We start from the raw sequence: 20,152 nt of genomic DNA on the forward strand, positions 1-20,152 counted from the left end.
ATCATTGGCAGCATTCCAGCATTACAAAGAATGCAATAAGAAATGTAAGAGCACAATCAAGGCGGCTAAGATTGAACACGAAAAGGCACATAGCGGAAGAGAGAAAAAAGAACCCCAAGAAATTCTTTAAGTATATAAATAGTGAGAAAGTGAGGCCAGAACATATTGGCCCCAGAAAGGATGATGAAGGGAATCTGGCTATTAAGGACAGAGAGAGGGCAGAGGTTCTAAATAAATTCTTCTCCTCAGTCTTCACAAAAGAATTGGGAGGATACAGTACCCTAGACCGTAATGTTAAAGTTAATAGCACATCACAGGAAGCACCCTCGTGGTTAAGAGAAGAACTAGACTCAAAAAACTTAACATAAATAAGTAACTGGGATCAGATGGCTTACACCCAAGGGTCCTTAAGGAACTCAGCCAGGTAATAGCCAGACCATTGTACCTAATTTATGGACAATTTTACTGACGGGAATGGTACCAGCTGATTGGAGAAAAGCCAATGTGGCACCAATATTTAAAAAAGGGCCAAGATAAATCCCTGGAAACTACAGGCCCGTTAGCCTAACATCAATACTCTGCAAGCTATTGGAGGGGATGATAAGGGACTATATATAGGATTTTAGTAATAAAAACGGTATCATCGGTAGTAATCAGCATGGATTTATGAAGAATCGTTCTTGCCAGATCAATCTATTAACCTTCCATGAAGAGGTGAGCTGCCATCTAGATAAAGGAAAGCCTGTAGATGTAGTGTATCTGGACTTTGCAAAGGCATTTGATACAGTTCCCCACAAAAGCTTACTGTACAAACTAAGGTACGTAGGTATCTGGATTGAATACTGGCTCCAGGGGTGAGTCCAGAGGGTAGGGATAAATGGGGAGTACTCGGATTGGTCTGATGTGGAAAGCGGGGTCCCCCAAGGATCTTTCCTGGGACCAATCCTGTTCAGTTTATTCATAAATAATCTAGAGGATGGGATAACCAGCACAATCTCAGTATTTGCGGACGATACTAAGCTAAGCAGGGCATTAACTTCTATTCAGGACATGGAAACCTTCTAAGAAGACCTGAACAAAAAATGGGGTGGGCAACTACATGGCAAATGAGGTTTATTGTTGAAAAATGTAAGGTAATGCATTTGGGTGCCAGAAATACGAACGCAAGTTACTCACTAGGGGGAGAACCTCTGGGGGAATCTAAGATGGAAAAGGACCTGGGGGTCCTAGTAGACAACAAGCTCAGTAATGGCATGTAATGCCAAGCTGCTGCAAGCAAAGCCAACAGAAAATTGGCATGTATAAAAAAGGGGATCAATCCAGAGATAAAACGATAATTCTCCCACTCTACAAGACTCTGGTCTGGCCCCATCTCGAGTATACCATCCAGTTCTGGGCACCAGTCCTCAGGAAGGATGTACTGGAACTAAAGAGAGTCCAGAGAAGGGCAACAAATTTATTAGGGGAATGGATCACTTCTGCTATGAGGAAAGACTACAAGCATTGAACTTATTCTCTCTCAAGAAGAGACGCTTGAGAGGGGATATCAATGTGCAAATACCGTACTGGTGACCCTAGCATAGGGAACAAACTTTTCAGTGAAAGGGAATTTAAAAAGACACGTGGCCATTTATATAAATTAGAAGAGAAGTGGTTTAACCTTAAACTGCGTAAAGGGTTCTTTACTGTCAGTGCGGTAAGGATGTGTAATTCTCTTACACAAGCAGTGGTATCAGCAGAGAGCATCTTTAGTTCCAAAAATCTATTAGATGGGCACCTTAACGACCACAAAATAAAGGGGTATATGATGTACTATTAACAGCAAACACACACACACACACACACACACTCAACATAGGTTGAACTGGATAGACTGGTGTCTTTGTTCAGCCTCACTATGTAACTATGTAGAATTATTATTAATATTACATTGTGTATACATTGTTATTATTTGCTTTTGCTTTAATTCTGGACTATCTTGCAGCCTCGCCAATGGCTGTAAGGCTAATGATAAGCTTTCTTAACTTGTCGGGGCAATAAACTTTGCTTTTATGGTAGAACTATTTTAAAATGTCTGTGTTCACTCATGGAGCCCTTATGTACTGTATAAAGAACAAATGTCTGCTGGAATCATCCTGACTCATTTCTAAGTGCCCAGCAAATTGCACAGCAACCTCAGCTACCAGTGTATTATGCAGGTATGTCTTAAGAAAATGCTAACCCTTAGGCCCCTTTTCACACAGGTGATCTGATCAGGTCCACCTATACGTTTCTCAGGAGGATAAGATCTGAACGTCTATTCCTATGAACAAGCGGGTGTAAATGGACTTGTGAGAGGATTTGTCTCCTTCTGTTTAGACAGAGTGGCAGAGGGTAGTTGGGTGTAAACAGACAGTGGAGTCCTTTTACTCCAGCCACTCATAAAACAGAGCGGGTTCTGTGTCCGCTCTGCGGAAGCTGAGTGGACATGAATGTGTAAACTGCCTATTCCCCTCCGATCAGCAGGGGATCTGTGAGCTGATTCCCTGGTAATTTGAATGTTGTCTTCCCCGTGTGAATGGGGCCTAACACTGGACTCCTCCATGATTCTTAGCCACCAGGATCTGTAGCCTAGTCTCTGTATGCATGCAATAATAACTTACAACCATGTGAGAGTTTGGATTATCCAGGGTTCTTGTTTTTACTGCTGTTTGGGATTTCCAAGGACCGAATATCAAGCCATAGCCCTTGGATAGAAAGCTATCAATTATGTAGGACCCAAAATGATATCTTCTATTTTCAGATGTTTTTATCTCCATCTAAATTTGCTGTTAAGTGTGAAGCTGTAGGAATGCAGCATAGTACTTTACTAAGAATAGTTAAGTATGAAGATTTCTCACTAGTTGCATGGGGAATAATTGCCTTCTGTGAAGGGGTTTAGGTCCCGACCCTGTTCACAAATCATTGGATTAGCAGCCACAGTTGTGTGGACATCCATACCTACAGGTACAGTAGGTGGTGAAGCAGTATAAGTAAAGCTTGTAGATAATCTTCTACTTAAACTTCCTTATCCTTGGCTAAGGTCATGAGATAGATGACAAAATGCACTATGAAGCTGTGTCACTAAAAGTGTTGTTCTAGGCTTTCAAATATTAATAGTTTAATCACTTTTAGGTTTCCCTAATGGCTGTGGATGAGATGCATACAAACTTACCGAAGATGAGTAGAGACATCTACTGGAATGAATCTGATGCACGACCACCATACACACTTGCTGCTGCTGACTACTGTATTCCTTCATTCTTGGGATCAACAGTCCATATGGGGTAACTATCAATTACACTAAAGTTTCCAAAGTTAGTATGAAGCTTTACTAATGTGTACATTCCCACACAATTCCACACAAGCAGTGCAATTCTACCTTGCTAATGTTATCAGTCACTCATTTTAAGAGAAATTAAAATTCCAAGAAAAATTGCATCCTTTAGCATAAGGGACGCTTATTTTTTTAATGTATGTACCGTCCTTGGTGCTGATTTTTTTTAAAATATTTAACTAAACTTAAAGTGACACTAAATGATATCCTTATTCTCCAAAAATAATTCACACATCTACTACTCAAATGGGTTGTAAACCTCTGACATGAAAAATGAACATAGCACATCCTTCTATAGTGTGTACCTATAGCCACAATCTAAAGTCAGATCACAGCAGCAGTAAAGAAAGGGATATGGAGACTTGAAGAAGACTGAGAGCAATAGAAGGTAGAAGTTAGGAATATAAACTTAAAAAGATTTTACATTTTTCAAATCAGATTTTAGTGCCACTTTAAGCTTTAAACTGACTGACACATCATTCTGTTTCAAGGTTTCCCAACCCCGTTCCTCAAGTACCCTCTAAAGGCCACGTTTGGGAATTTCCCTTAAAAAATAACTGTCGTAAAATACCAAGCTAATAACATTGATTTAATGCACTTGTGCAAGGTGAAGGTGATCCTGAAAACACAACCTTTTGGGGGGACTTTAGAAAGGAGGTTGGAAACCATTGTTTCGCACAAACAATAATATATTATTTTCTGCTTTTTTTCTCTGCTGTAGGCTACCTGATTCTGTATTTCTACATGAGGACTGGCTTCTGGATGAAGAGAAGCATAGAAGACAACCTTCTGTTTTAAGAAGGGTCAAGCGGTTTTTAAGTGTCCATGAGCATCCTGAATCTCCAATTAGAAGAACTTTCAGTCGACAGGGAAGTGATGCATCAGCTACGTTCTTTCCTAGTGAAACAAGTTACATAGGGAGTTTCCATGATGTTCCAGTCAAAAGACCTAATTTACATGGTAGTAAGAGGCACGAATCTATGGATAAAAATACCAAGCCGGGCACCACTAGAAATGATCTATCTGTTATTCGGGAGTCTAGTAGATCAAATACTTCAGAAAGACAACCTTCGAGTGAGAACAGTTATACACCAAACTCAGCTTTACATGTACCCGAAGTGGTGATTACTACATCTTCTGAAACTCTAGTCCAAACTGCCCGACTGCAATCAAATCCTCCACCTATATCAAATAATGGAGAAAAAACTGACTGTGTTCAGAAAAACACTGACCAACCAAGCCCTGAAATAATTTCCAAACAAGATATTCAGAAACAAGGGTCAGTACAAGTTCCAGTGAATACAGGTGAAGAGAAATTAAAGCACATCACTAAAGATCAGAAGATTGCATCCCATCGGTTAAGTGAAACTATATTGCCAACACAAAGCCCTTTAATGAGTTTACAGCCACCATATACATCTCTGCAAGATATACCTCTTTCTTTGCCATTAGAAGAGGGAGTACATGCTTCAGATGCTCACTCAAATCCCAGTGAAGTTTTGCTGGATTTATTCAGCCACATTGACACCAAAGAAACAGACATAGTCGACTTTCATGATGAAAAGAAAGATGGGAAAATATAAGATAATATTAAATCCTGTAAATGGAAACATGCAGCTCTGGGACAAGAGAATCTGTCTAACAAGAGGAAAGACTTTCATAACGCACAAAAACATCTAAGAACAAATGTTTGTAGTCAGGCTACTGACATGGTCATTTCATACTTGTTATCAACATGGTGTAATTCTTACTGGAAGCAGCACAGTGCATTTATATAATACAGTGCCTTTTTTCTCATTTCCAAGGACAGTAACAGAAAATTGACTGTTCCATCAGAAGAAGTTTGAAACTTGAATTTATTAGGAAATCAGGCTCTGAATTAGTCACTACTCACTGAAATATGGTTTTAAGGCCTGTTTCACACTGCTACACTGCGATTTGGCCACAGCACAGGTATATCACCAGTTTTTGCATGTTTTACCTGCGGTTTTAGCCACAGCACCATAGACTTTCTATTAGGTTGCACGTTTTTGGCGTGTTTTCTTAAAGCGCACCATGATGCATATATAGTGCATTTTCAAAACTACAGGTAAAACGCTCAAAAACCACTGATACATCCGCACTGCCCCCAAAGCACAGTGCAGCAGTGTGAAACTGGCCTTACTCCCACCACATGGCTTGGACGATACCACCTTTACCTAATGTTATTTTTTTAACGCCTTTAAACACATCTATTTCATTATCTAGTGATAGGTTAGGGTTTGCTCACACTTGACTACATTTCTACTGATTAACAAATGCTCCGATAGCGTTAGACTCGCGTCAATAAGTTTTAGTATGGATGTTGGACATTTTACAAGCATTAATAATAAGTAAAGAACGCTCCTCAAATGCCACATGTGCAGTTTTGTAGCATTTTATGAGTGTTAGGGCAGGTTAAAATTGCTCCATAAATGCCTATTTTTAAATGGGGAGTGACAGTAACCGCGCCGCAAATGCCTGCCAGATCGTTTGTGAAGCATTACCATAGACTTGTATAGGAGGCGCTGAAAGGCTTCAAACACCTCCTAACTCGACATGAGGCTTCAATTTTGAAGCGACGCTAACGCTTCATGTTTTGATAATGGGAATAGCACTGTATCCTGTCCATTGTATTATTTACATACGGTAGGTGTGTGAGAGGCAGTTTTAATGTCCCTCAAACGCCTGCTTTTAATGCCAGTGTGAACTTAGCTGGGCAAACCCATGGAATGTAGGCCAAAGTGACTTCATATACCTTCTGCTTGTCTGCTAAGAGGGCTACAATTGCTGCAGGACATAAAATTTATTGCAGTAATGTTTAAAAAATGTTTCAGATCTCTAGGCCATCCAACATTCTGCCTGCAAAAAATAATCAAAATGGATAAAGGTACTTTGACCTACACACCACCAGTGTTAATTTCGTTAACGAAAATATTTTTGTCAATGAAACTAGCACTGGTACCGAAGATTTTAGTCAAATAAAATACGACTAAACTTAAAACAATTTAGATAACTAAAATACGACTAAAACTAAAATAGCATTTTAGTCAAAAGACTATGACTAAAATCAAATCTCTGCTGGCCTTATCTAAATCGGCAACACAATTCTATCCCCAGCCTATAGCTCAGACTTTCCTGACTCAAGCATGACAGCATACACGTATGGGTAGGCTCCGTCCCTCCCCCAATCAGGACTGGTTATACTAGATAAATGAGTCGCCTCCCCTAAGGTGACATTCTCTTTTTGTTCCTCAAAAGCTCAACCAGTTATAATTATAGAAAAAAGAATTTCATTTTTGTCCTCACTTTGCCAGATTCATCTGGCCAGCCGCACAGGTTCAGCCTCTCTCCTGTGACGAAGCTCCCTCCGTTCGGGTGTAAACCGCCTATACGAGGGAGGCCTCACCCAGCTCCAGGTACTGGGGTGCAGAATACTGGTCTCTGGATGCAGGTAAAACAGTTCTGCCTTGTTGTTTGTTGGGACTAATCCAGTCTCTCCTCCTGGTGAGCTGTGGTCCCACACGCTATTGGCTAGCCTGGCGCTCTGTGTATATTTGTTTCCCTTGCAAAACACTGGCATTGTTGTTAGGGCGGCTGCTCACTTCCAAAATGGCTCTTTGTCTACTTCCTGTGGCTCTACTGCAGGCTGCCTTTTCCAGATGGATGTGTAGATGGGGATGGCGCCTGGCAGAATTGCGGTCAACAGGGAGCAGCAAAATGGTGTTGGGATAACTTCCAGCTAATGGTAGCGACTGGGAGCCCCGGGCAACTGCCTGGGGTGTATTGGTGGCCTTCTGTTCAGGAATCAATCCTCTCCCATCACTTTAGAGCCAGCCAGGAATGTGTGCTGCACAGGCAGGTAAGCTAAACCATAGGCTGTTATGGTTTGTCATGATTAATATATGGTTATTATGTCAGGATGCCAAAGTAGGGTAACTTGCTGTTATAGTTCTGCTTTCATTAATGCCTCACAGGTTTGGTTTTGTCTGCAGTACTGCTAATGCATGGCCTAATATATATAGGTGTTAATGTGCAAAGTTGAGTCTTTCCTTTTAACTCAGCAATGCCTGGTTCTGAAGGTTGGATTACTGTTTAATGCTCCAATACCTGAGTTTGGTGTTTTTAACCTTGCAAACCAGTGGCCTAGTGTAGGTGATCCTGCCAGGGCTATTGGTCTGAGGTATATTAACCCTTCCTTTGTGCTGCTTATGATATAGTAATGCTTCACTAATAATGAATGCTGTGCGTTGTATGGCTGCTATGCGTTTATTGCCTGCTTTTGGCTGCCAAACATTGATGACTGCTATACGTTATTTGCTGCTTCAATGTCTGCAGATGGATGTGTGGACAGCAGCTGAGAGTGTATTTGCTAATGTGTATTTGCTAATATTTTGACCACAAACCTGCAGCTCATATCCTTGAGGTATGAGCTTACCCAGGGACCAGCAATGATCAGTAAGATGAGGGTCAGGTAGGTATACTATACTAAAAAAAAAAAGCGGTCAGTAAGGATGGTAAAACTTTCCAGCCCTAATACCTTCACCACTCCCCAATAGAAAAGAGGCAACTTGTTCCTTCAACAGTGACAGGTCCTCTCTGGCTCTGAGGAAAACGGCTATACATTCAAGGTGCTAGCAGGAGGGGCAGACTAAAGGAAATCACAATAAGGACCATCCTTGGCAGTATGGGGAGTAGTGTGGTTAGCTGACGTGCCCGCCAAGATGCTATGCCAAGTTGCATAACAGGCGACCGTAAACAAAAATGCAGATGTTTTGTCACTATTCAAACTGACTAGGTGGATATCTAGTCGCTAACGTTCAAGTACTAAGCTAATAAGACAGCTAAGTTTGTTCAAAGGGTACCTCTACCTCAAAAGCAGCGGGCCAAGGAGCTTTCATCAGATTGACTACATGTGTCTTTATGCTTGCAGGGGAAGCAAGATCCTTTCTGTAAAGCCCAGCTTTACTTCAGAGGCAGTTGGCCAAGGAATCTTCATCAGACAAGCCAGAAGTGCCATTCTGCCAACGGATGATGCAATATTCTTTGCAAAGGCATGGGAACAGCAATATGGATTTGGCAATGAGGTTTATTCTACCATTAGGTAGTGTGTGTGTGGCCTATGTGGGAGTTCACTTCAGCAGCCAAGGCTATATGGTTCTCAGCAGAAGAGTTGATGGCAAACTGGACCAGTAATAAGCCTCTGCGTTGTGTGATCCCTGAGTGAAATTAAAGTGACCAGCGATGCAGTATGCTGTTCCTCTAGTATTTTGTGTGGTTAGTCAAGCCCTATGGCTTAAACCCACTTACTGCATATGCCGCTTTCTAAGTGAATCGACTGCTATTCAAGATGGAATCAGTGATGTCTAGATTTGGGACTAATCCCTTAGACTAGTCACCTAGGCCCAAAACAAAGATGGATAGATTGAAAGATCCATAATAGTCTTTCTTTGGTCGCCAAAATCCAAGTCTGCTCCTCGCTAGGAGCAGCAAAATTCCATTTACATAAATTTGCCCAGTAGGTGTTATTGCAGGAATTATTGCAAATTTGGGCAGAGGAGGCTCAGGATCGGTGGGTCCTGTGCAGAAGGGAAGTCATTGGAATTTTCTTTAAAGCTTTAAGCAAATGTTACCAAATCTTCGTCTAACAGTGAGCCATCAATCCAGTGTTCTTAGTCGAAAAGCAGATTTAGGCAGGAAATGGAACGAAGAATCAAAATCTAAAACTTCACATGGAGTAATTGAGAACAATCACTCAAACCATCAGATAAAGCAGCTATAGTTTTCTCTAGATCTAGCTGATGTGTACATACGCTTTTCAGCACACCCATGCTTCTGAGAGTTTTTATTTCAGATACATTCAACAACCTTTGGTCTTTCCACATACTCAAGACCTTTTCCAGAAAATTGCTTCCAGTAGTGGCCATCTTGCGGAAGCAAGGGCAGCATGTTTCATAGCTTGACAACAGCCTGCGGGGGGCTCAACATTCTCCAGGTCCTGGCAAATTCTGATTCAGACTCAGATCAAATTTGGATGGACCATCAGCTGGGGAAGGCCAACTCATCTCATTATAATAATGACATTTTGGAAACTCAGAGAATACTGAAGAGTTGCCCTCACAGAAAGTGACAGTATTAGGTTCTCACTTGGGGCCCTAGCTCTATCCCATGGTCTCAAATGATCGAGAAGTAGTCTGCAGTAATCCATGCAGTTGGTTGGACTCACTGGAAGATTGAGAACATTATAATTTGACCTTCTAAGTTAATGGAAGATTAGTTTCCTACTCCAGAGTAGATGACCCCACATATGAGACAAGTCCCGTTGGTGGTGGCTAAAGATAGTTAGTTAATTAATCTTTTCAGCTTTCTGTCATACCAATCATCACAATCTATTTACTTTCTTGGTATTACCCTAAGTGACCTCCTATCTCAAGGTCAATTACATATGCCAATGGAGGACGAAGTGGCTAACAGTGATTCCCTGTAATGTTCTGGTACCTTTGGGTACCCTAATTACTCTTTTCCTAAGTGTATGCGCCCCACCATTCTCTTTTGGTAAGGTGCGCATACACCTTTAAGACTGATGCTGTCATCACTGAGCGCCGGACTGAACAGCTATTTAAATCACCAGCTCTCACTCACATGTGTTCGTTCAACCTGCTTTGTGCCTTGATGCTAACCTGTCTTGAAGCTCTCATGCTTGCAAGCATACCTCGCTGTCGGAACCACGCTGCGCTGATCCCTGTATCCCGCTACCGGATCATCCGCTCTTGCCGAACCTCTCCTCTGCTACATTGCTACTAGTGATAAGTACCCCACAGGGGAAACCTCTATAACCTTCATACTAAAGCTTACACTATCTAGCTCTGCATACTAAGGACTATTATTACATCTGCATTATCTAAGATTGCTAGCTCTTGAGCCTACTACCATCTGCTCTTGCACTGGGTTGGTCTCTCCTGTATGTTCACCTGCTACTCTATCATCTGCTACCATACATGATTACTAACCTATCTGCATTCCATCTGCTACTATCTTACTTTCAAGAACATTTCCTTTCAAGTGTCTGTCATCTACCATCTCTACCCAACCTGTCTCTTCAGCCTATCATCACTGTGTTACTATATACATAAGTCACTCTAGGAACATCTATTGAGTGTGTGTATTTACTTGCTGAATTGAGATCATCCACACATGATGAGTCTTTGGGAGTTGGGATTGGTGTCTCAGCGTTTCTCTACATGACTACTGAAGTGGAATATTTCTGCAGCTGTAAATCCACATCATACATAAAACGCAGGAGCGTTACATTCCCAAGCGTTGAAGTTGTTTGGGCAACACAGCCTAGGAGGCCTCAGTTATGCTCCAAACAGACGGTAATATTAATCTCCCATCTTCTTAGCAAGAAGGAATACAATATTAATAAATCTTTGTCAAAGGTATCTCCCATTTAGGTTTGCCAACAGTAAAACCTGCCTCATATCATCGCTCTTTGTGTTCTGGCTTCCCAGAACTTCCTATCAGACACTGTAAGATACAAAGTCTTGAATGTTAAGAGTGTGTCCCTAGACCAGCAAGCAGTTCAGTGAATTCCAACCTGACAGTGACCTCTTTGGTCACAAATGGAAATTATTCCTGCAATCCCAGAAGTTGAAGCAGTGGATCTACGAACATCCAGTTGGGTCTACAGTTTAGCCTATATAGGCACCAGACCCAGTCATCTCCAAGCTCCTCATCAGGATCCGTAGTCGTACAGCTGTGATGAGGACAATGTCCTGGTGGCCATGCAGGCCGCGGTGTCCTCAAGTACAGTCTTTGGTGCAAGAACCTCCTATTCTCCTTCCTGAGATTTCAGACCTTACACGGTGGGGCCAACTGTATCCAAAATAATCCAAGTTAGATCTAGCAGCTGGGAGACCAAGTATGGAAGACTCCTCTAGGGGTCTCGCCTTTCAGTATTTGAAACCCTGTGGAAGCCAGGGCATCTGCTACAAACTTCAGGTACACCAGAACATGGGAAACCTCGCAGAATTTAAGGATGGAATCCTCTGCTCCCGACTGTAAAGATTAAGATGTCTGCAAGTAGGCCGAGATGGGGGATTAGGTGGTAGTCAAGTCTTGGTCGGGTCCTCACTTCCTGAGATCCAGGGACCGCTGCACATCTTGGTAAACCAATTCCGAAAGGCCTGTACAGATCGTTCTTTCCCCTAAGAACTTGGCAGTGCAACTAGTGTTGGGAAGGTTGTCCCACTCCTCCATTCTTCTGAGCAAGACTTCCTCAATATTTTCTATGACACTAAAGCAGTATTTCCCGTTCAAGCGATAAACTACCTTATTGCTACCATTATCAAACAAAATAGCTTCTTCTTTTCCAGCACCATACAAAGGTCTGCATCCTTTCATCTGGAACAGGACATAGACATTTCAGGTTTGGACATGCTGGAAAGGCGAAGTCACCGACTCGATGGTGTCTATGTGGAAGAAATACATGGAAGTGGTCCTTCTCTAGAAGGTCAGACAGTGGCCTCTTCAGGCCTGGTGGTATCAGAAGAAGACTTTCACTGTCTACTAGGATGATGGCATCATCTGGGGTCAAAGTAACCTAGGGGGCTTATGGGGCAAAGATGAATCCATCAATCTAGTGCAGAGCCCACATTATCAGATGGGTGGCGCGCTCATAGGCAGAATTCACAGGCTCAGAATTCCTTTACAGGATACCAACTAAGTTCATATACGAAGAACCATTTTTAGCCTATTACAAAGTTAATCAAGCGACATTGGAAACAGGGGAGTTGACTTCAGTTCTAAATGAGTCTAAGGATATGTTGCATGGTTGCATAGTTGATCGGTTAGAAAGCCATGGGTCTGTCTGGCTCAACCAGAGGAGGACAGAAAACAGTGGAGAAAACTGTTGATTAAAACACTTCAGCATGGCCCTCCCTTATGGGCTTTGTTGGCGTGCTACATCCCATATGTGTATGCTGTCATGCTTGTGTCAGGAAAACTGAAAATTTTATACTTACCTGACATGTAATTTTCCTTTCCTGATGCATAAGCATGACAGCATTCAGGTTCCTCCCTTGGGGCTTCGCATTTGAGTCTAGTTACGAGAATGCCGCCTTAGGGGAGGTGACTCATTTATCTAATATAACCAGTCCTGATTCGGCGAGGGGAGGAGCCTACCCATAGGTGTATGCTGTCATGCTTATGCGTCACGAAAGGAAAATTACTGTCAGGTAAGTATAAAAGTTTCAGTTTTTTTAGCGGATTAAAGTTTAAACATGTATTGCACTATTGCACTACCACACAAGAACAAGTAGAGGGCATCTACTAAGCTGCTGAAAGAAAGAAAAAATAGGAAAAAGGCTTTTCTTATTTTTTTTATTTCAAATAGGAAAAAGGCTTTTCTTATTTTATTTTCAAATAGGAAAAAGGCTTTTCTTTTTTTTTTTTCTTAATATTTAATGTTGGTAATAGATTCAGGTAATATGTGCAATGGCATTACAGCCAATAGAGTTTACAGTTTTTTTTTTTTTTATATTTTAAAGTTGCACTTCTGTTTGTGAAAAAGCAATATTTTTTTTTTTGTTTATTAAACTTGGCTTTATTTATAAAGATTTTATATATCACAATGTCTAAATCTTTGTCTGTAGTGCATGATCAAACCTAGTACCATAAATACCGTTAATAATATTTTACTCCAGGAGTATACTGTATAATGAGTTTGGCAATTCTAGAGAAATGCTAAAATAATGCATTTCAATTTAACTAAATCCAATAGATTTTAGTCTACTAAAATGTCTTGGAGATTTTAGTAGACTAAAGTACCACTAAAACTAAACCATTTTAGATGACGGTGTGACATTTTAGTCAAAAGACTATGAATAAAACTAAATCCAAACTTGACATCAAAATGAACACTGCATACCACTTTAATTAGTATTTGTGTCTTGGATGTAATGGGAAAAACTGAAACTTTTTACTATTTCAAAGCCCCAGTTTGTACCTTTTAGCCTAGCCCTCTTGAGAGACTCTAATGTAATCTATATGCAGTATATTCAGAAAGCTTCCAGCACCCTGAATTCTGGGCACTTCAGTGGGCTTTGTCACTGGTGCTTTATCACCTTAGGTTCAAGCATACGAGACTTGCCCATAAATCCATGTCTGGCAAGAAACTGAAATTGTCTGAATTTGTTTTGGAAACCAAATTACTGTATAGTCTTGTGTATAGAATGTATATATTTTAATTCTATGTAGTGAATTATATTCAAGTTCATTTATATTAACTTTTGTTAGTCATACCAAGTTGCCATGTAAATGAGAGACCCTCAAATTGATTTTCTGGTATGTTTGTATTGCACATTGATATATCCTCCTCCCACTCTTTGAGAAACATGTGTAAAAGTGTCCACACATTTAATATAAACAGACCAAGTCAGCACAGAGATATGTATAAAGTGTCTTACAATTTTTCATGTCCTTTCTTTGCTATGTTCCATTATAACAGATAAAAATATAAACACATATAAAATATTAGCAAACATTTCTTAATTGCGGTAAAATTGTGACTCCATTATTTTTAATCATATGCGATGTAAAACACTGCACCATAAGTATATATATGTAGCGATATCCCTGCAGGAGCCGTTTGAATAATTGTGCCTGGGACTCCCACTAATTTATCCACAGCCAGTTACAGAGTATTTTCACACAGCCAGGTGCATACACTCTTCCGCTTGTTGTCTCCAATGGCCAGTCTAGGGGATGTGTTTTTTATATTTTATTTGGAGAACTTGGCTAGGAGAAAGGATTTAGTGGGATACGCCAAATGAACTATTCACAAGCGAAGACAACTTCTTCAAAAGAATTGTGTAGCACCCAAAAGTGGAATTTCCGCTCATCTGCTTCCTCCCCCCCTCCGGTGCTACATTTGACACCTTTCAGGGGGGAGGAGAGAACAGGTACCTGGTTTTGACAGGTACTCTTCCCCACTTCCAGGAAACAGTGCCTTCACGCCATCCCTCGGAAGTTCGGCCCCCCTTCTCCTTCCCCCACCGCCAGGCCCATTAGAACGGCCAGCGCGCTTTGTGTATGCAGAGTAGAGAGCCAGCTGTGAAGCCGAAAGGCTTTACCGCCAGTTTCCCTTAGAACGAATGGGGGTGGCAGCACCCGGCAACCGATCCGAAAATCGGCTGGGGTGCTGACATCGTGGGCTTCCTGAACAGGTAAGTGTTTTTATATTAAAAGTCAGCAGCTACAGTATTTGTAGCTGCTGACTTTTATTTATTTTTCCCCAGCTGGAACACCGATTTAAGCAAGTCCCTTTGTAGTAGAAAGAATCGAGCAGAGCTTGCTTCTTCAAGACACTAGCCAATGTCCCCTTTAGCTTACACCCAGTATGCTGACTTCTAGCACAAAGAGGGAGATTTTAGCAACAACAGTCCGTAGGATCTCTTTAGGGGGTCTGTACTCACAAGGCCCTGGCCATAGGTCACCTTCCTCTGATACCAGACAGGATCCGTGAACATTCTCCCTCAAGTCAGCTTGCAAGAGAACCATGGGTTTCAGCTTCAATGGAGACAGCCCTCTCCCCACCTGGATCTCTCTGTAGAAGAAGACTGGCCCATAGCCCATGTGCTCTTCAGATATAAATACAGTTACCCAGCATGCCTTGGGGCTCATCCCCTTCTAATTAGACAGGGCTGTATAATATCCTATGCTCTCATCTGCCAGGTTTCTACCCACTATCCAGTATACTCCATTGCTACTGGATCAGTGTGAAACATCCAGACAGCATGAGCAGCACCAGAGCACACCGAGCAGCCTCTGCTAAACAATCACAGCTCTCTGTTAAGCAGACAGCATATAAATTTGTCTAGCTGTCTTCCTGTTAGGCAACCAAGAAAAACCTGTTAGAAACCAAAATGACAAAAGCAGATATTGTCATTTCTAACTGTTGGCAGGAATGACATTTCATACATTTACACTGAGATTTTTTGTAGCATAACTGTTTGTCTATTAAAATAAGTTTGCTCTTCAGTGTCATCTAGTGGCCATGATGTAGTGTGTTCCTTAGAATGCGCTGATGCTTTAAGGAGATCTCCTCAATGCCATCTAGTAGTCACAATACAGTATTCACAAAATCAAACTGCAGAGAATATAGCCAGAGGACATTTGATTTTGACCCATTTGCATAGAACTAATTTTTTATGTAGTTTTGATGGACACCTTTGTGAAGTTTTTATAAATGCACCCAATCTTTGTCCAAATGAAAAAAAAAACTAGTTTTTAATCGGTGCCATTAGAAATGTTTTGTTGATAAAGGTCAAAATCAAACCAGACAAAACAAATAAGTGTATGTAGAGGAAAAAAGAGTGGTGAAGGATTAGGCCCTCTGTGTTATTATCCAACTCCTTTGAAACCTTTAAAAAAATTCACTGCCAGCTTCTCTCTTTTATCCAGCCATAACACACCGTGTACATGTTTGTTGAAAACGGTGCCTCTATGTCACTCGCTGGTAGTGACATTTTTTTTTACAGTTTACTTTGCTTCTATAAGCGGCAGGAGGGAGGGGAGGATGGAGATGGCTCTCTTACACAGGAACTGACAGCCAGGGAGGAGAGATGCGGATGAATGAGGCATTTAAACTGACCACGGTAATCAAGGCTCAGCAGTCATGATTACCGTGGTCAGAACACAGAGGGGGACACAGGAACTGGAAGGATCAACCAGTTTTTTTACAGCTTAGAGAGGGGCAGATTAGACAGTACAAGCACTAAACTGTTTAATCTCTAATTTTTTTTTTTTTTTAGTGTTACAACCACTTTAAATAAAAAACATTGCTAGTTACATGATCTCACTTAAATGTTTTTTCCAAGAAATAGTCTAACTTCCCTACCCGTACAACAATCTGAATAAAACTCGTTGCTCTCCTATTTTTTTGTAGGTAGTGATTATCTTTTGTATCACCTTATTACCATTCCTGTTGAATTTCTACAATAAGCGATACCATCTTTTGTTTCTTTTTTTTACTGCTGAAAGTCAAAGTATGTACTGTATGTTACTCTTGACACTTGATATTAAATGTCCATATTACTTTGCAAAATTCAATAAACAGATTGAAAAAGAAAAAAAAAATTAAAAATGCAACACACCTGTGGGAAGTGCTTTATCCAGTCATATGTCCAAGGGAAAAATGCACTGCAAACACAGCAAAACCGCATCAAAAACATAACATACCGCAGGAAAAATGGAGCAGTGTGAAAGAGCCTTTATTGTACAACCTCAATGACTTTGGTGCTTCTATTGTGATGTTATGGGTGAACTATAAAACAATGCTTGCAGCTACATAGGTCAGTTAGGGCTTGTCTAAAAGTCTTGTCACAGGCTTACTTTAGAGAAAATGTGTGAGCATTAAGAAAAAAGGGAACTGCTATTGCTGAAGTTTTTAAAATATGCACTGCTTTGTTAGTTACTGACCTAGGGTGAGCATGACATCTGAAAAGTCTATACTTTCATCTAGAATTGTGTACCAGGTAATGGATTGTGGCAGAGTGCCCCACTGATCGCCTTCCTCAGTGGAGGACACCCCTCTTTTAACTTTACTTCTCACAATCCCCTTGGCTCCTATCATCTTCTGGACTTCTGAACACAGAAAGGATATAGATTCTAGCTCTTCTTACTATCCTGGGTATAGAGGGACCATGCCTGATAGGTCAGCAGTGACTGGGCATGTGATCTGTCACTAGACACCTTCCAATGTCGTGTCAGGTGTGCAGGTCACTAGCGAGCAGAAGAGCACACAGCTACCCTGTAAGTTCCAGTCACTGTAGAGCAGTTTACACCAGCTGTACCTGGAGTGCTGAGTTCACAGTGTGGTGGACCAATGCATACAGACACCTGCTACTGGATCCAGACCAGAGTCGCCTGTTGCATCTCTACTGCAGGACTGGGAACTCCTTCGGACAACCACATGTACTGCAAGGTGCAAGCCACTTCCATGTGAGAGAGAATTTATTCCACAGGGAACAGAAAGGAACAGTATTTACGTTGGTTTGAATTGTATAAGATTCTTAAAACCTGTTAACCTTTGGCGGTTACCATTCAGAATCCCCCCCCCCCCCCCGTAGGAACAGCTCATGACAGCTCCAACTGTAGCACTTTCTATTTACCTTTATTTTGTGTTTCCCTGTATACCACTTTACTATTTTGCTTTCTGTTGTCAATTTTACTGTGCATTATTTCAGCAAATTTGCAGTTAAGTTACTCACGGTCTGGTCTATAGCTGATTTACAATTTACTCTATGGAGTGAAGGTATGATCTGGGTAATAACTAGGGATGATAACCAAGGGAGCCTGCACCTTTGAAAGAAAAGTTATTTTATAAAAAGTGTCTTGAACCAGAAAGTCCTAAGGGCATAGGTGAACTCAGTGGACCTAAAGTCAGTGAACCATCTGGTGGATCTGGTGATGTTATCTTGACAATGAGGACTTCGGCATTAGCTCTGCAACTGAGCAATGGAAGCCACCTCCTACTCCAAAAAGCAGTAATCTGGAGTCCAGAAAAAAAACACATTCTGCAGCATGTCTTTTGGCTTGGGATACATGCAGAAGTGAAAAATTATTGTGAATTTTGAGTTAAATCCACTACGATATACCTGTACATCTTGATGAACTATATTGCCTGTTATTCTGAGTTGTTCCACATTTTCCCAAAATAAGCCAAGATACGCCCTTTATGTAACAGATTATGAAAGAATTGTGTCAGCTGTTGAATTAGCTTCTGAGTAACACCCTCAAATAGAGAGACAGGAAAGGGTTCACCTGCTGATAGCACTGTGGCTCCCAGACCTAAAGGTTGTAGTTCCAGTGTCCAGTGGGTTTCTCTCAGCAGCCAGCAGTTCCTAGCAATTAGTCATCACCTGGCACTGACTGCTGAGATCATATTCAGTCCTGCCTAGGCTATTCCATTTTGCCTTGGTGTTTTGCTCAAGTGCCTCTAACCTGTGTATCCTGCATCCTGCTCCTGGTCCGTTTCTGTTCCCTCACCCAACTGCCTGTTCCTGCTCCCGTGTACCCTCTCCCTGTCCTGGCTTGCTTTCTGTTTGATCTTCAGTGTATGACCCTGGCTCTGATACTGACTACGCTTCCCAGCCATATCCCCCTGCCTGTACATATTTATTTGGTTGTCTTATGTAATTGTTAGCATTGTCACTCATTAGATTCATTGGTTTTGGGTCATGGGGTTTTGGAAAACTGGATGTGTGTTTATATTGTAGTTTTATTCACTTTATATTTAATAAATCAGTTTATTTTGAATAAATCACTTTATTTATACCATACTTGTTCCTGGTGTTCTCTGTGCAAGTCCACACATTGCTGGTCACACCTGTTTCACAAGACATGTTTCACAGGATTCTAGCACTTGGTATCTCTGACAGATCGGTGATAAGATTTAATAAAACTTTGAAAAATATGCTAGAGAAGGTGGTAGACCTGGATGGGCGGGTTTGGGATCTTTATTATTGCTTGCCATCTGCCAGTTCTCCAGTCCACACAACTGTTCTGCAAGACAGTATTGATGCTTTGACCCCCAGCATCAGGAAACGTGACTGGCTCAGAAGGCCCAAAGTCAGATGTAGAATAGATTGGCAAGAATACAAACTTTCCATCCAGTGGATCAAGTGCTGCTTCTACTTACCACAGTGGAGTAAATAAGTACATTTCTGGCCAAGTGGTCTTATGAGATAAGGGAAGGCACTGAATCATAGGCAGGATCAGAGTCAGAAACAAGCAGAAGTCAACAACTTGTGGGCAGTGAGGTACAGAGTTGATGGACAGAATTTTGGTCAGAATTCCAGGCTGTTCTCAGTAATGGAGATAGTGAACATGAGCAGATAAGAGTAATCCAGAAAGCAGGTCACGTGGAAACCAGGTGAATAACAGGGTCAGAATGAGTATCAGGAACACAGGAGCAAAACTGAAGACCATTTAGAAGCAGGTCCCCTTAGTTAAAGCAAGTTAAAGCCTATGTGAGAGTATACTAATCAGGTTTGCATATACTTTAAAGAACAAAGATAGGAAGGGCCACAACACTACAGTCATGGGGAAAAGCAAGTACAGTATACCCCATGCAAATTGTTGACTTTTTAAACTAATTGTAACAGGCAGACATTGGATGTCAATTCAAACAGTACCTACAGATAAGTGTGATATACTTGAACAAATGACACATAAAACTGAAACGGTGTCTTTATAATCATAATCCAAATGAGCAAAAATGCAGTTTTGTAAATTGCTTATTAAAGAGAGTAAGTATGCCCCTACATTTACTTTAATTTAAAATCAATTAAATCAAAAGATAGATTTTTTGGCCATAGTTACAGTAGACATGTTTGGCACAAACCAAATAAAGCATTTCAGGAGAAGACTCTCATACCAGCTGTCAAACAAGGTGGTGGAAAGGTTACATCTCGTGGGTTGCTTAGCTGGCCTGGGCAGCTTGCAGTCATTAATTCATTGATAATTGTGCAGAATATCAAAGTGTGCCTAATAAGAATGTGAGGCCATCTGTGCAAAAAGTGATGTTAAACCAGAAATGGATCTTTTAACACTGTAATGATCTGAAGCACAATGTAAAATCTACAAAAGAATAGCTCAAAAAGAAGTAAAGAATTTTATGGCCTAGTTTAGTCAAAGTCCTGATTTGAATCCCCTTTGAAATGTTGTGGTGGTGTTTGAAAGGGGCAGTTCTTACAGGGAAACCCATGAAGGAGTGGT

At 41.1% G+C, this 20,152-nt stretch overlaps 1 protein-coding gene across 5 annotated transcripts in view; it reads left to right on the forward strand.

The window, feature by feature from the left end:
• Positions 1 to 5,007, forward strand: part of BEST3 (bestrophin 3) — a gene marked incomplete at its 3' end in the record, with an annotated part of 88,543 nt that extends 83,536 nt beyond the window's left edge. For 4 of the 5 annotated variants that reach the window (XM_082256853.1, XM_082256852.1, XM_082256851.1 and 1 more), the window contains 2 exons: positions 3,154 to 3,305; positions 4,077 to 5,007. In XM_082256853.1, the coding sequence (XP_082112979.1) occupies positions 3,154 to 3,305; positions 4,077 to 4,938 (1,014 nt within the window). Of the gene's footprint in view, positions 1 to 3,153; positions 3,310 to 4,076 lie in introns of those variants that run through there. The other variant, XM_082256855.1, reaches the window with a different exon arrangement.
• Between the last annotated feature and the right edge of the window lie 15,145 nt (positions 5,008 to 20,152).

The sequence above is a fragment of the Pelophylax lessonae genome, assembly GCF_965119305.1.
Source record: "Pelophylax lessonae genome assembly, chromosome: 4".
NCBI classification, from domain to species: Eukaryota; Metazoa; Chordata; class Amphibia; order Anura; family Ranidae; genus Pelophylax; species Pelophylax lessonae.